Source organism: Pecten maximus, chromosome 17 (assembly GCF_902652985.1).
Source record: "Pecten maximus chromosome 17, xPecMax1.1, whole genome shotgun sequence".
NCBI classification, from domain to species: Eukaryota; Metazoa; Mollusca; class Bivalvia; order Pectinida; family Pectinidae; genus Pecten; species Pecten maximus.
Genome location: NC_047031.1, coordinates 24,095,311 through 24,108,696, shown reverse-complemented (window position 1 = coordinate 24,108,696; position 13,386 = coordinate 24,095,311). Strand labels below are relative to the sequence as shown.

At 36.7% G+C, this 13,386-nt stretch overlaps 1 protein-coding gene across 1 annotated transcript; it reads right to left on the bottom strand.

Annotated features, from left to right (window-relative positions):
* Positions 1 to 7,057: 7,057 nt before the first annotated feature.
* On the bottom strand, positions 7,058 to 13,310 carry LOC117315511 (potassium voltage-gated channel protein Shaw-like). The gene is made up of 3 exons (XM_033869736.1): positions 12,217 to 13,310; positions 11,078 to 11,545; positions 7,058 to 8,215 (listed from the first exon to the last, which is right to left on the bottom strand). The coding sequence occupies exons 1-3, from the start codon at positions 12,241 to 12,243 to the stop codon at positions 7,475 to 7,477; spliced, it is 1,236 nt and encodes a 411-aa protein (XP_033725627.1). The 5' UTR covers positions 12,244 to 13,310; the 3' UTR covers positions 7,058 to 7,474.
* Between the last annotated feature and the right edge of the window lie 76 nt (positions 13,311 to 13,386).

Genomic DNA, 13,386 nt, shown 5'->3' with positions numbered 1-13,386 from the left:
ATTAGTTTTTCGGAAAAAAAAAGTGGGATGTACAACTACATGTTATACTGATCATGTATACCAAGTTTCGTTAAAATCGGAGTAGTACTTTAGGAGGAGTTGTCCGGACAAGTCTCAACCAATGAGAAGTCGGCGGCCATTTTGAAAATTGGTTTTTCGAAGAAAAAAAATGTGGGATGCACAACTACATGTTATACTGATCATGTATACCAAGTTTCGTTAAAATTGGAGTAGTACTTCAGGATTGTCCGGACACGCCTCAACCAATGAGAAGTCGGCGGCCATTTTGAAAATTGGTTTTTCAAAAAAAAAATATAGGATGCAAAACTACATGTTATACTGATCATGAATACCAAGTTTCGTTAAAATCGGAGTAGTACTTTAGGAGGAGTTGTCCGGACAAGTCTCAGCCAATGAGAAGTCGGCGGCCATTTTGAAAAATGAATTTTTGAAAAAAAAGTGTGGGATGCACAACTACATGTTATACTGATCATATATACCAAGTTTCATTAAAATCAGAGTAGTGCTTTAGAAGGAGTTGTCTGGACAAGTCTCAACCAATGAGAAGTCGGCGGCCATTTTGAAAATTGGTTTTTCCAAAAAAAAAAAATGTGGGATGCACAACTACATGTTATACTGATCATGTATACAAAGTTTCGTTAAAATCGGAGCAGTACTTTAGGAGGAGTTGTCCGGACAAGTCTCAACCAATGAGAAGTCGGCGGCCATTTTGAAAATTGGTTTTTCGAAGAAAAAAAATGTGGGATGCACAACTACATGTTATACTGATCATGTATATCAAGTTTCATTAAAATCGGAGTAGTACTTTAGGAGGAGTTGTCCGGACAAGCCTCAACCAATGAGAAGCCGGCAGCCATTTTGAAAAATGAATTTTTGAAAAAAAAATGTAGATGCACAACTACATGTTATACTGATCATGTATACCAAGTTTCGTTAAAATCGGAGTAGCACTTTAGGAGGAGTTGTCCGGACAAGTCTCAGCCAATGAGAAGTCGGCGGCCATTTTGAAAATTGGTTTTTCGAAGAAAAAAAATGTGGGATGCACAACTACATGTTATATTGATCATGTATACCAAGTTTCGTTAAAATTGGAGTAGTACTTTAGGATTGTCCGGACACGCCTCAACCAATGAGAAGTCGGCGGCCATTTTGAAAATTGGTTTTTCAAAAAAAAAATATAGGATGCAAAACTACATGTTATACTGATCATGAATACCAAGCTTCGTTAAAATCGGAGTAGTACTTTAGGAGAAGTTGTCCGGACAAGTCTCAGCCAATGAGAAGTCGGCGGCCATTTTGAAAAATGAATTTTTGAAAAAAAAAATGTGGGATGCACAACTACACGTTATACTGATCATATATACCAAGTTTCATTAAAATCAGAGTAGTGCTTTAGAAGGAGTTGTCTGGACAAGTCTCAACCAATGAGAAGTCGGCGGCCATTTTGAAAATTGGTTTTTCCAAAAAAAAAATGTGGGATGCACAACTACATGTTATACTGATCATGTATACAAAGTTTCGTTAAAATCAGAGTAGTACTTTAGGAGTTGTCCGGACAAGTCTCAACCAATGAGAAGTCGGCGGCCATTTTGAAAATTGGTTTTTCGAAGAAAAAAAATGTGGGATGCACAACTACATGTTATACTGATCATATATACCAAGTTTCATTAAAATCGGAGTAGTGCTTTAGGAGGAGTTGTCCGGACAAGCCTCAACCAATGAGAAGCCGGCAGCCATTTTGAAAAATGAATTTTTGAAAAAAAAATGTGGGATGCAGAACTACATGTTATACTGATCATGTATACCAAGTTTCGTTAAAATCGGAGTAGCACTTTAGGAGGAGTTGTCCGGACAAGTCTCAGCCAATGAGAAGTCGGCGGCCATTTTGAAAAATGAATTTTTGAAAATAAAATGTGGGATGCACAACTGCATGTTATACTGATCATATATACCAAGTTTCATTAAAATCAGAGTAGTGCTTTAGAAGGAGTTGTCCGGACAAGTCTCAACCAATGAGAAGTCGGCGGCCATTTTGAAAATTGGTTTTTCCAAAGAAAAAATGTGGGATGCACAACTACATGTTATACTGATCATGTATACAAAGTTTCGTTAAAATCGGAGTAGTACTTTAGGAGGAGTTGTCCGGACAAGTCTCAACCAATGAGAAGTCGGCGGCCATTTTGAAAATTGGTTTTTCGAAAAAAAAAAAATGTGGGATGCACAACTACATGTTATACTGATCATGTATACCAAGTTTCATTAAAATCGGAGCAGTACTTTAGAAGGAGTTGTCCGGACAACTATTGCGTGACAGACAGACAGACGGACGGACGGACGGAGGGTAAACCTATAGTCCCCCCGTTTTTCAAACGGCAGGGGACTAATTATAAAGATGAGGAGAGCACCGATCATACAGATTCTTTGTGATGTAGCACCCTCAACCAGACAACTTCAAAACTAGTTTTCCTGTTTAAATATAAAATATATAATTAGAAGCTCAAGCTTTTGGAGGGTAATAATAAAATCATGTATTTAACTTGGAGTATTCTTGGTTAAAATTGATCGTATTATAATTAGTACTCTGTGTGTGCTAAAGCATCTTTAGGAGGAGCCAGTAGAGAAAAGACCTGTCAAATTTGTTGATGTATTAGTTATTTATTCGTTAATGCACAAATTTTATGGTTAATAAGATGAGATTACATCGATTATGTAAAATTCATATAATGTCGATAACCATTTTGAAATATAGTCGACTGATAATTATAAATGAGTAAGACAGCTATCATTTGACATAAAATGTATTGTACACATCAAAGCTATCTTGGGGGAATTCAGTGATGTATAAAACCACATTATACATCTATTTTGGACTACCAGTGATAGTACAGGGCTAAAATGTGGCATCCTAAAGGGAACACGCAATTTCATGATTTTCAGATAATGCATTACTAAAAAATATTAATGTTTGTGTTTGCTGTCTACCGTATAATAATATAAACACTTATAATATTACTTTGAAAACGACACACATCAGCTCTCAACTACGACTGTTTTTGTAGTATACTATTTTACTCTAAATTATTACAGTTACAAACATAACAATTCAGACATAAATGTTTGATGTTGGCGCCACTGCGGAGTTGCCGTGTGTTGTATATATATTGTTTGACTTACCCCACTATATTATATAGACGACTCTTCCTTTAGCAATGGCGAATAAACATCAAGTTTCAATCTACATAAATTGTTGACCATAATATGGTTATGTTATTACACAGATCACATCACTTATAACACAATAGTTGTCCACTTAAAATCATTATGTAAAACATATCACAATTTTTAGACTACAAAATAAGTATCCATGTAAATTTATGTTTAAAATATTTAGATCTAATATCATATAAAGTAATTTTCCATATAGAGTCTTTATTTTCAACATATTGTAATCTACTGCAAAATAATTGGATTAAAAGCATGATGCTAAGCAAATATAAGTCTACCGATACTAATTAAACATAATGGTGCAATATAAAAATTATATTTAAATGTACATGTAGCAGTACAATACCTCTCCAAATAAATTATTATGATAAACATATTTAAATATACTCTTCTGCAAAATAAGTGTCTGCATTAAGTAATAATGGTAAAAATATTTAAATCTTATGTAATATACGGTAATATTGTAGATAAAAGACATGACTCTAATCTAATATAAACATATCAAAACTTATACACATTATACAACTATACAATTGTCCAAATATAGTTTAGTTTAAACATATTTTATTGACATATAATAATGACAAAGGGATTAGTCAGCAAGTTTTTCCAACTTATAAACGACTTCTCCCATAATAATAACAAAATAATAAACAATAACATAGTCACATGATGGCATATACAAATATTCCGAAATTCGATAAAGAAACGAAAATATAATGAGGAGAGAGAGAGAGAGAGGGGGGGGGGGGAGGGGGGGGGGGAGGGGGGAAGGAGAAGGAGATAGGTACATATAAAGTTAAATGACTGCATCGGGAAAGATCACGACATATAAATGTTTGGAATGAATTCAAATATACTTAATCGATAAGAAGAAAAAACATTTATATATTACATGTATATGGATAAATGGAGCATTTTGGATTAAGTTTTTTTATTATAGGAAAATAGTATGAAAAGAAGGGGGGGGGGGGGGGGGGGGGGGGTAGGAAGTGATGATTAGTCGAATCTTCCCGACCTACTCAAGAAGTTTTGCACAACTTTGGCGATTTTTATATTGTCAGTTGAGGAGATATTCGTGTCACCATTGCAAAGTATATTTACATTAACAGGACCGTACCAGGTTAAATCAGCAATAAGAGTTCCTCTTAAGTTGTTATACAGGGGACAGTTAAAGAAAAAATGATGGGAATCTTCACAGGGATGTCCACATTGACAAGCAGGTGAATCAACGAGATTGGCTCTAAAAAGATCATAGCTTAGTGCACTTGCTCGATTTCTTATTCTGTTGTGTAGAATATTTAGTTTTCGAGGACCATAACTGATAAAATGCTTGTCATATATATTGTTTACTGTCATAGATTTTTTTAGATTAGATTTGAAGGAACTTAAGGTAGGCGAGTTTCTGATAGTGTTATGTAAATGAAAGAAGGAGTTATTTGATAGTTGTAGATGAAAGTGTTGTTCCCTAAATAAATCTGCATTTCGTAAATTATAAGGAGCTATGTTGCCAATATACATTGGTAGTAGGTCGATAAGAAAAGTAGGTGCCAGATTATTTACTATAGAATAGAATAAGGAAATTATTTATGCTAAACATATTCAAATCTTCATGTAGCTGTATAATAATTCTCCAAATAAAAAAGTGTCTGCATTAAGTTATAATGGTAAAACTATTTAATACAGTAATTTTAATCTACTCTACTGCTAAATAATTGAAGATAAAAAAACATGATGCTAATCTAATATAAACATATAAAAACTTAAACACATTATAGCTGTATGATAATTCTCTAAATAAAATTATAATGCTAAACATATTCAAATCTTCATGTAGCTATATACATGTAATAATTCTCCAAATAAAATTATAATGTTAAACATATTGACGTTTACTATATAAATAATTCTCCAGATAAATGATCTCGTTAAACATATATTGGTATACATATATAGCTATAAATAATTCTCCAAATAAAAGTACTGTGTTAAACATAGTTAAATCAACATGTAACTATACTCAATATATATAAAGCCTCCCACTCTTCTTGTCCATCCACCTAAAAAATATCATCTTAAATATAGTGATGGCGTCATCAGTAAAAATCTCCTGTCCTTTCTTTTTCCCTTGTACATATGAATATTTTGTCGACAAATCATGAGGCATAATTACGTATATAACATAATTGATAAAATGTTTAAGAATAGTTTGTATTCTGTAAGGTCATCATGTGACTATTTTTATGTAATAAATATATACAATATGAGTAACGTCGTCTATAAGTCGGGAAAGACTAACCCCCTTGTCATTTTACATGCCAATAAAATATGTTTAAACTAATGTTAATATACAATAACTGTTCACATTTTAGCATCATGTCAAGCATTTACGCGTTCCTATTCAATAACTTCCATGTGTTAACGAGTTAAAACCTACATCTTATCATACGATACTAAAAAGGTGATTTACACTATCTTCATAGATGTCAATTGTTCGCGAAAATGTCCCCCATAATTATAATTATGTAATAGTGTAAATGTGACGTGTAAGGGGTTCGTTACCAAGTCACGTCTTGGGATTCGAGCGATTTACTACATATTACCCTAAGTACAATATATACATATATGTGTTCTGCTATAAGAGCGTAACGCCGCCCGGGCGTACAACAATGAGTATGATTGTATCCGGTGGTTGTCTGACCACTACGTAATTATCTATACTACTAACAACAGGGATTCCGAATGCCGCTACCGCTACCGCGTTACTAGTAAAACCGCTGCAATACGCACTCCGCTAGAGTCTGTGTATATGTTAAACCACGCATACAGCACCAGTCCGTCCGACCGCCGTTCTCACTGCTCTCTGCAGCGAGCTCCCGTATGCGCACATATATACACAACAACCCGACCGCTAGCTATACGTCGGTCAGCCTCCCAGAGTTACCTGTACACTGACCTGCCAACAGTGCACTGCCAACAGTCAACTGTCAGGCTCCTTATCACCGCTGTGATAATACAAGTACAGTACCGTAACCCTGTCAATCCGCTAACCTCACAGTGTGTTTGTATTCTGGCCTTACTCAGGCCCACACTGTTTCCTATGTATATTGTAATGCTATGCAATTCTATAGTATAACGTTACTAGTGTTCCCTGATCTTCACTCGTCGAAATCAGAATCGGAATGAAGCCCAAGCATGATTGATTGATTGATGAGGCTTAACGTCCTTGTTCCGGTTATAACCGAGCCTAGGACACCGAAGCCCAAGCATGATTGATTGATTGATGGGGCTTAACGTCCTTGTTCCGGTTATAACCGAGCCTAGGACACGAAGCCCAAGCAGCTCAGCTCACCTGTATTTATACTAACGAAAGTACCACGTGATTACAGATATCTATGTCTTTTACATGTTTTACTGGGACGTAACGTTGAAGCTTCTGTCCGACGAGGTCTAGTTTCGTTTTCTATTTCCCGCCAAAAGACCTACTTTCGCTTTCCGTTACATAAAAGTACATATTTGAGCAGAAATCTTATTTAAGCGTTTGTCGCACTGGAAGTATCCCGCTGAATTATATATGGATATGCTTATTGTAGTTTACATACATTCGTTTCTATGGCAATCATTGATGACGCGCTTATTCACCAAATCGATAATCTGTTTTAATTTGGTTTGGCGCTAAAATTTGAGTACGTCAAATAAAGTACATCTACAGTATCTTTCAGATTATTTGTCAAATTCTGATAATGCGCTAAAAATGGTAGTTACTTGAAAAAATGTATTTTTCACTACGAACGTCAAAATCAAAATAATCCCAAGTGAATAGCAAATCTAATTACTTTGGTTTTCACATACGACCTGGAAATAGAACGTGTAGTATTCCTTACACGATCAAAGGCAATGTCGATGGAAACACTAGGGAGAGACAAACTTTAGAGGGAAGGTAAGAGATCCTGGATGTCACCGCGTCTTCGAACCATGAAATGAGGACACAATATAGCATACATCATAAACCTAATCCTATGATATAAGACTTCGAATGTCCATATCGTGATTATTTTACATTTATTATTGGATATTTACATTTTTTTTTTTAATTTTGTCGAACCTAAAAGTTCGACAAATAACAAAAATGTAAATATCATATTACAAACGTAAACATTCTTATATCAAAGGACTAATCAAACCCTTCTTAGGGATTGGAACTTCAAGAATTCCTATGTATCATGTATCAAAGACTTTGCGTTGGCTGGTAAAACGGCACTAAAGTCGGTCGATACCGGTCAAGGTCAATCGCGTGATTTTCGCGATCACGGTTACGAGAGTACAGCGTTTTATAGTTTTGGTAAATAACTGAGATAGGTAATGTAAATAGGATTACTCCACTGATCGCACAGAGGACGCCAATGACCTTCCCCCCGGTAGTAACCGGGTAAATATCTCCGTAGCCAACGGTTGTCATTGAGATCAAAGCCCAGTATATAGATATTGCAACATCAACATTCTGTCTGTCCTCACCTTTAGTTTCAAACCAGCGGAAGATGATACCATAAAACACACAATTAACCATCATGACCGAGACATAAAGCAATAACGCCCGCTTACTCTTAAAAACCGCCAAGAGGAGTAGAGCGAAGGTGCGACTGGCCTTGAAGACGCGAATAAAGCGGATGTACTTAAACATCTGAAATATTCCGAATATCTGGAGTAATATCAACGGCAGTCTTATTCCGAATACAATATCCACAAGGCTTACTATCAGGGTCACGATGCAGGCCATCAGGGCGATTATATCCAGAATGTTGATGACGCTGAAGATGAATTGTACTTTGTTTGGCGACATGATGAAGCGGATCAGGATGTCCAGAAGAAACACCAAATTGGCAAGATTGAGGATGTGTAAGATTCCAATATCCACCATGTCAGGGATTACTGACAACAGGACACAAACGAAGTAGAACAGCATGTACCCCTACAAAAGAGGATTAAAAAGCATTAAAGCAATGAAATAAAAACAAGAATCATCAATGATAATGAAAAAAAGAATGTACGATGAAGAAATGACTCGGTGCCGAGAGCACCATACTAATAATCATTGTACCATTATAATTTGTAAGATATGTGTTAGTTATTGTTAGCAGATCGGTGTGTATGACAGACCTTATCTTACAATTTTAGATACAATATGATTTTGTTAACAAGAGATCCCAGAGGGATCTTGGCGCCCACCATTGAATGATCTTTATAGGTTCCATGTCAGATTGATCTTTTCTCTATTTTCCTTCCTCTTACTAATGTGTAAATTGAGAAACGTCCCTCCAGTACTTTTCAAACAAGGGGAACTTATATATGAAATTTGAGATTAAGTGATAATGACTGTCTGTCGACAATGTTTTCAGATTGGTCCAAAATGCAATACGACAGACCAAGGTGAACCTACATATGAAATTTGAGAAAGATCCCTTCAGTACCTTCAGTAAAATAGCGATAACAAACTTCAGTTGTCAAAATCCAAGATGGCTGTCTGTTGGCAATGATGTTATCTGACTGGTCCCAAAATGAAATATATATAACTAGGGACCAAGGGCAATCTATATATCAAATTTCAGTTCTTTCTCAGAAATAGCGATAACAAACTTCAATTGTCAAAATCCAAGATGGCTGCCTGTCGACCATGTTGCTATCCGACTGGTTCCAAAATGACATATGCACAACTAGGGACCAAGGGCAACCTATATATCAAAGTTCAGAAAGATCCCTTCAGTTCTTTCTAAGAAATAGCGATAACAAACTTCAATTGTCAAAATTCAAGATGGCTGTCTGTTGGCCATGTTGTTATCCGATTGGTCCCAAAATGCACTATACGTAACAAGGGACCAAGGGGAACCTACACATGAAATTTCAGAAAGATCACTTCAGTACTTTCTGAGAATTAGCGATAACAAACTTCAGTTGTCAAAATCCAAGATGGCTGCCTGTCGGCCATGTTGTTTTCTGACTGGTCCGTAAATAAAATATGCATAACTACGGACCAAGAGTAACCTACATATGCAAATTTGAGAAAGATCCCTTCAGTACTTTCTGGGAAATAGCAATAACAATCTTCAATTGTCAAAATCCAAGATGGCTGCCTGTCCGCCATGTTGTTTTCAGATCGGTCCTAAATGTAATATGCATAACTAGGGACCAAGGGCACCTACATGAAATTTGAGAAGGATCCCTTCAGTACTTTCAGAGAAATAGCGATAACAAACTTCAATTGTCAAAATCCAAGATGGCTGCCTGTCGTCCATGTTGTTTTCCGATCGGTCCCAAAATGCAATATGCACGACTTCATACCAATGGGAACCTACATATGAAATTTGAGAAAGATCCCTTCAGTACTTTCTGAGAAATAGCGATAACAAACTTCAATTGTCAAAATCCAAGATGGCTGCCTGTCGGCCATATTGTTTTCTGATCGGTCCTAAAATGCAATATGCACAACTTCATACCAAGGGCAACCTACATATAAAATTTGAGAAAGATCCCTTCAGTACTTTCTGAGAAATAGCGATAACAAACTTCAATTGTCAAAATCCAAGATGGCTGCCTGTCGGCCATGTTGTTTTCTGACTGGTCCGTAAATAAAATATGCATAACTACGGACCAAGAGTATCCTACATATGCAAATTTGAGAAAGATCCCTTCAGTACTTTCTGGGAAATAGCAATAACAATCTTCAATTGTCAAAATCCAAGATGGCTGCCTGTCCGCCATGTTGTTTTCAGATCGGTCCTAAATGTAATATGCATAACTAGGGACCAAGGGCACCTACATGAAATTTGAGAAGGATCCCTTCAGTACTTTCAGAGAAATAGCGATAACAAACTTCAATTGTCAAAATCCAAGATGGCTGCCTGTCGTCCATGTTGTTTTCCGATCGGTCCCAAAATGCAATATGCACGACTTCATACCAATGGGAACCTACATATGAAATTTGAGAAAGATCCCTTCAGTACTTTCTGAGAAATAGCGATAACAAACTTCAATTGTCAAAATCCAAGATGGCTGCCTGTCGGCCATATTGTTTTCTGATCGGTCCTAAAATGCAATATGCACAACTTCATACCAAGGGCAACCTACATATAAAATTTGAGAAAGATCCCTTCAGTACTTTCTGAGAAATAGCGATAACAAACTTCAATTGTCAAAATCCAAGATGGCTGCCTATCGGCCATGTTGTTTTCCGATCGGTCCCAAAATGCAATAAGCATAAAGAGGCACCAAGGGCAACCTACATATGAAATTTGAGAAAGATCCCTTCAGTACTTTCTGAGAAATAGCAATAACAAGAATTGTTTACGGACGGAGGGACGGACCACGGACGCAGGGCGATTTGAAAAAAGTAAGAAATTATAAAGTGATTAAAATAATTTCGTTTCAATTACATTGTATATGTATATATTGTAACGTGCACCGGTGGTACAACGGTATGGTACATATCTAAGAGCTGACCACGCTCGACGTTGCTTAACTTCGGTACACAGACATGACACTCAACCGCACAGGCACAAAAGTTAACTATTGGACTATGCAGCTGAAATGCCCATATCCATGAACCATCACATTATATATCTGGTACCAAAGACGATAAAGAGCCAATTCTGAGTAAAAAAGAGAAAAGGCATTATCAGATGTAGATCAGAAAAGTTTACATAACCTACAGAAATATAAAATATTACTTATTATATACACTTTATACATATACCTCAACAGCCGTTTGGAAAATGGGGGAAAATGACGCCATTTATATAGGACAATTAACACTAAACAGAGTGATCTACATAAGTACCTTAGCCACCAGCGATGACGAGGGGTATTCCAGGAGGTTCCAAATCGTGGAAGACATCTTCTCAGCTTTCTGAATCAGCTGCATGCCGTTAGGAAAGAGGGGCATCTCCGTGTCTAGAAACGCCATTGTCTTGTCTACACCGCTATCCTTGTACATAACCCGCCAACAACAACTGGAAACGAGGCCAGCTGATATATCCCAGAATCCTAATTCCTCTCGAATCTGTCGTCCACAAACAGTTTCCGGCAGATGCAGGACACCATTTCTGTAGAAATCTAACACGCAGCCAAATACAGCAGGGTTCCTGTCAAAGAAGAACTCTCCGTGCTCCTGTTGTATCTCCTTGCCACCTTCCTGTAGTCGGCCAAGTTTGGAATTAGGGATTCTTTGAAGGGTGGCCCAGGTTGTAGAGAATCTCGTCCCGCCAACGTTAAAATGGACCTGGTCGGACATCGTGCTGTTACACGCCTAACACAAATAAAATAACCTATTTAAACCATATTTTATAACAGCTCTTATTTAAAAAAAAATGTCGGCAATGTATGCTAATATCTAATGAAAATAGTGAATCAAGCTTTCATTGGTCGGTTGACCGGCCAATCATATCGTATGTAATCTGTAGTAAGTAATCAAGCATATGTAGATAGTTTTGTAGTGTAAAGTTTTGGATCGTGTTTTGTATAATGTTGTAGATGTTGAGAATAAAAATTAAATTGAAATAAGTGTCGTCATAGATCGACTACACCAGTACTGTGACATCATTACAGATGAAAAGAACAGAACAGATCCTCCGTTCAAAATCAGGGCTGTGACTTTGGGATGAAGACTTCATGTACTAGAAGTCTCGTTTAACTAGACGCTTTATCGTTTTTAAATCTCTGTTGGCGCTGAATTGTTTTAGTACTGTTTACATGTGATGCATTGACGTCACTATTTGCATGTGTTGACAAATGGACTGGTATCACGTGATATCCATCGTTCATAACAATATGCAGCTGATATGTGTTTGCATATGTTTTCACAATGTGATTGATAGATCTAGTAAGGAAATATGTTGGTATTTTGTGATCTTTCTATATATCGACAACATATATATTTAAGTGAAATCCTATGTAATGTATCTAGAAATGGTACAGTACCTCTGGACTATTGACGACCGGATCCATGATAGCTTCACTGTACAGCGTAACACCAAAGCTCTGTCTGTATACACCAGGGGAATAACACACATGTCCTAGTTTGTAGGCAGACAGCTGACGCAGTAACACAAATTGGTGCCGTTATTTATGTATGATATGGAAGGTAAGCGCTGCAATCCGCGAGTACGATTATTACATGCTAATTCTCAATATATACTCCTGCAGTTTACGGAAAGAGAAAACAACCTGCTGTTACCCACTGGACGTGCGTAAGAAGCAATTTATGTGGGAATCTTTCATGTCCCATGTTATGCTCATATTAAAGTAACGAACTAAAATGTTGCACCTATTGGGTATTTAGGACCAACATTTCCCTTCTCTTTAACGCCTGGGGACAATTGAAGAACCCACTATCTTTCTATTTAAGGTAAACGTTCAACACAGAACGACAAAACACCAGTACTGTAGGCGAGCCATTAAGAACGGAGAACACAAAAGAGAAGGAAAATGTCCTAAATATCCAATGGGTGCAACATCATACCTCCTACCTGTTGAGTCACCAATGCCGCTTTCTGAGTTGATAGAATTGTCTAGAATTATGATACACGTACAGCAAAAATGTTTGATAAGTTACGAAAGGGAGCATGTAACTGTGGCATAACCTGGTACGAAGGAACTTCGGATACAAGAATATTTATCAAAATAATATTTCTCCGTAAACGAGAACATCCGGAAAATAGAACGTGTGGACGGTTCATGATCGTTTATTTGTCAAATGTTTAGTTTTGTTGTTATCCTCTATTCTGGTTTGGTGCTCTCCCATGTCCATGCTTCCAATCCTTTTTATTGGTGTCTTCATAAAAGGTCATGTATTGCATTTTGTTTTGGTCTCTTCCCTGCTTGGTTTGGTATATCCTAGCGGTTAATGTTAAAACCCATTCACGTTAAGTCTTAACCGTGATTCTTGTTAACGAGGCTTGGAAGTTTCGGCGCATTCGATTGCATGTATCGGTATTAATCATATATATATATATTCGAAAGAGCCGATAATGTTTTGAATGTTTCGATTATCTGAGCGTTCAAAGGATGTGTACAAAAGACAAACGAGAAAGCATATTAGTAAAAATGAATTTTCTTGTCCCATACATATTCTAGCATTTGTCAGTGACG

What these genes read in the sequence shown, in the direction of transcription:
- LOC117315511 (XM_033869736.1), bottom strand. Translation starts at nt 12,243, where the DNA reads ATGGATCCGGTCGTCAATAGTCCAGAG. An exon ending in CGGTCGTCAATAGTCCAGAG is followed by an intron (nt 11,546 to 12,216) that starts GTACTGTACCAT and finishes TATTTGTGTTAG; the next exon opens with GCGTGTAACAGCACGATGTC. An exon ending in CGTCATCGCTGGTGGCTAAG is followed by an intron (nt 8,216 to 11,077) that starts GTACTTATGTAG and finishes CCTCTTTTGTAG; the next exon opens with GGGTACATGCTGTTCTACTT.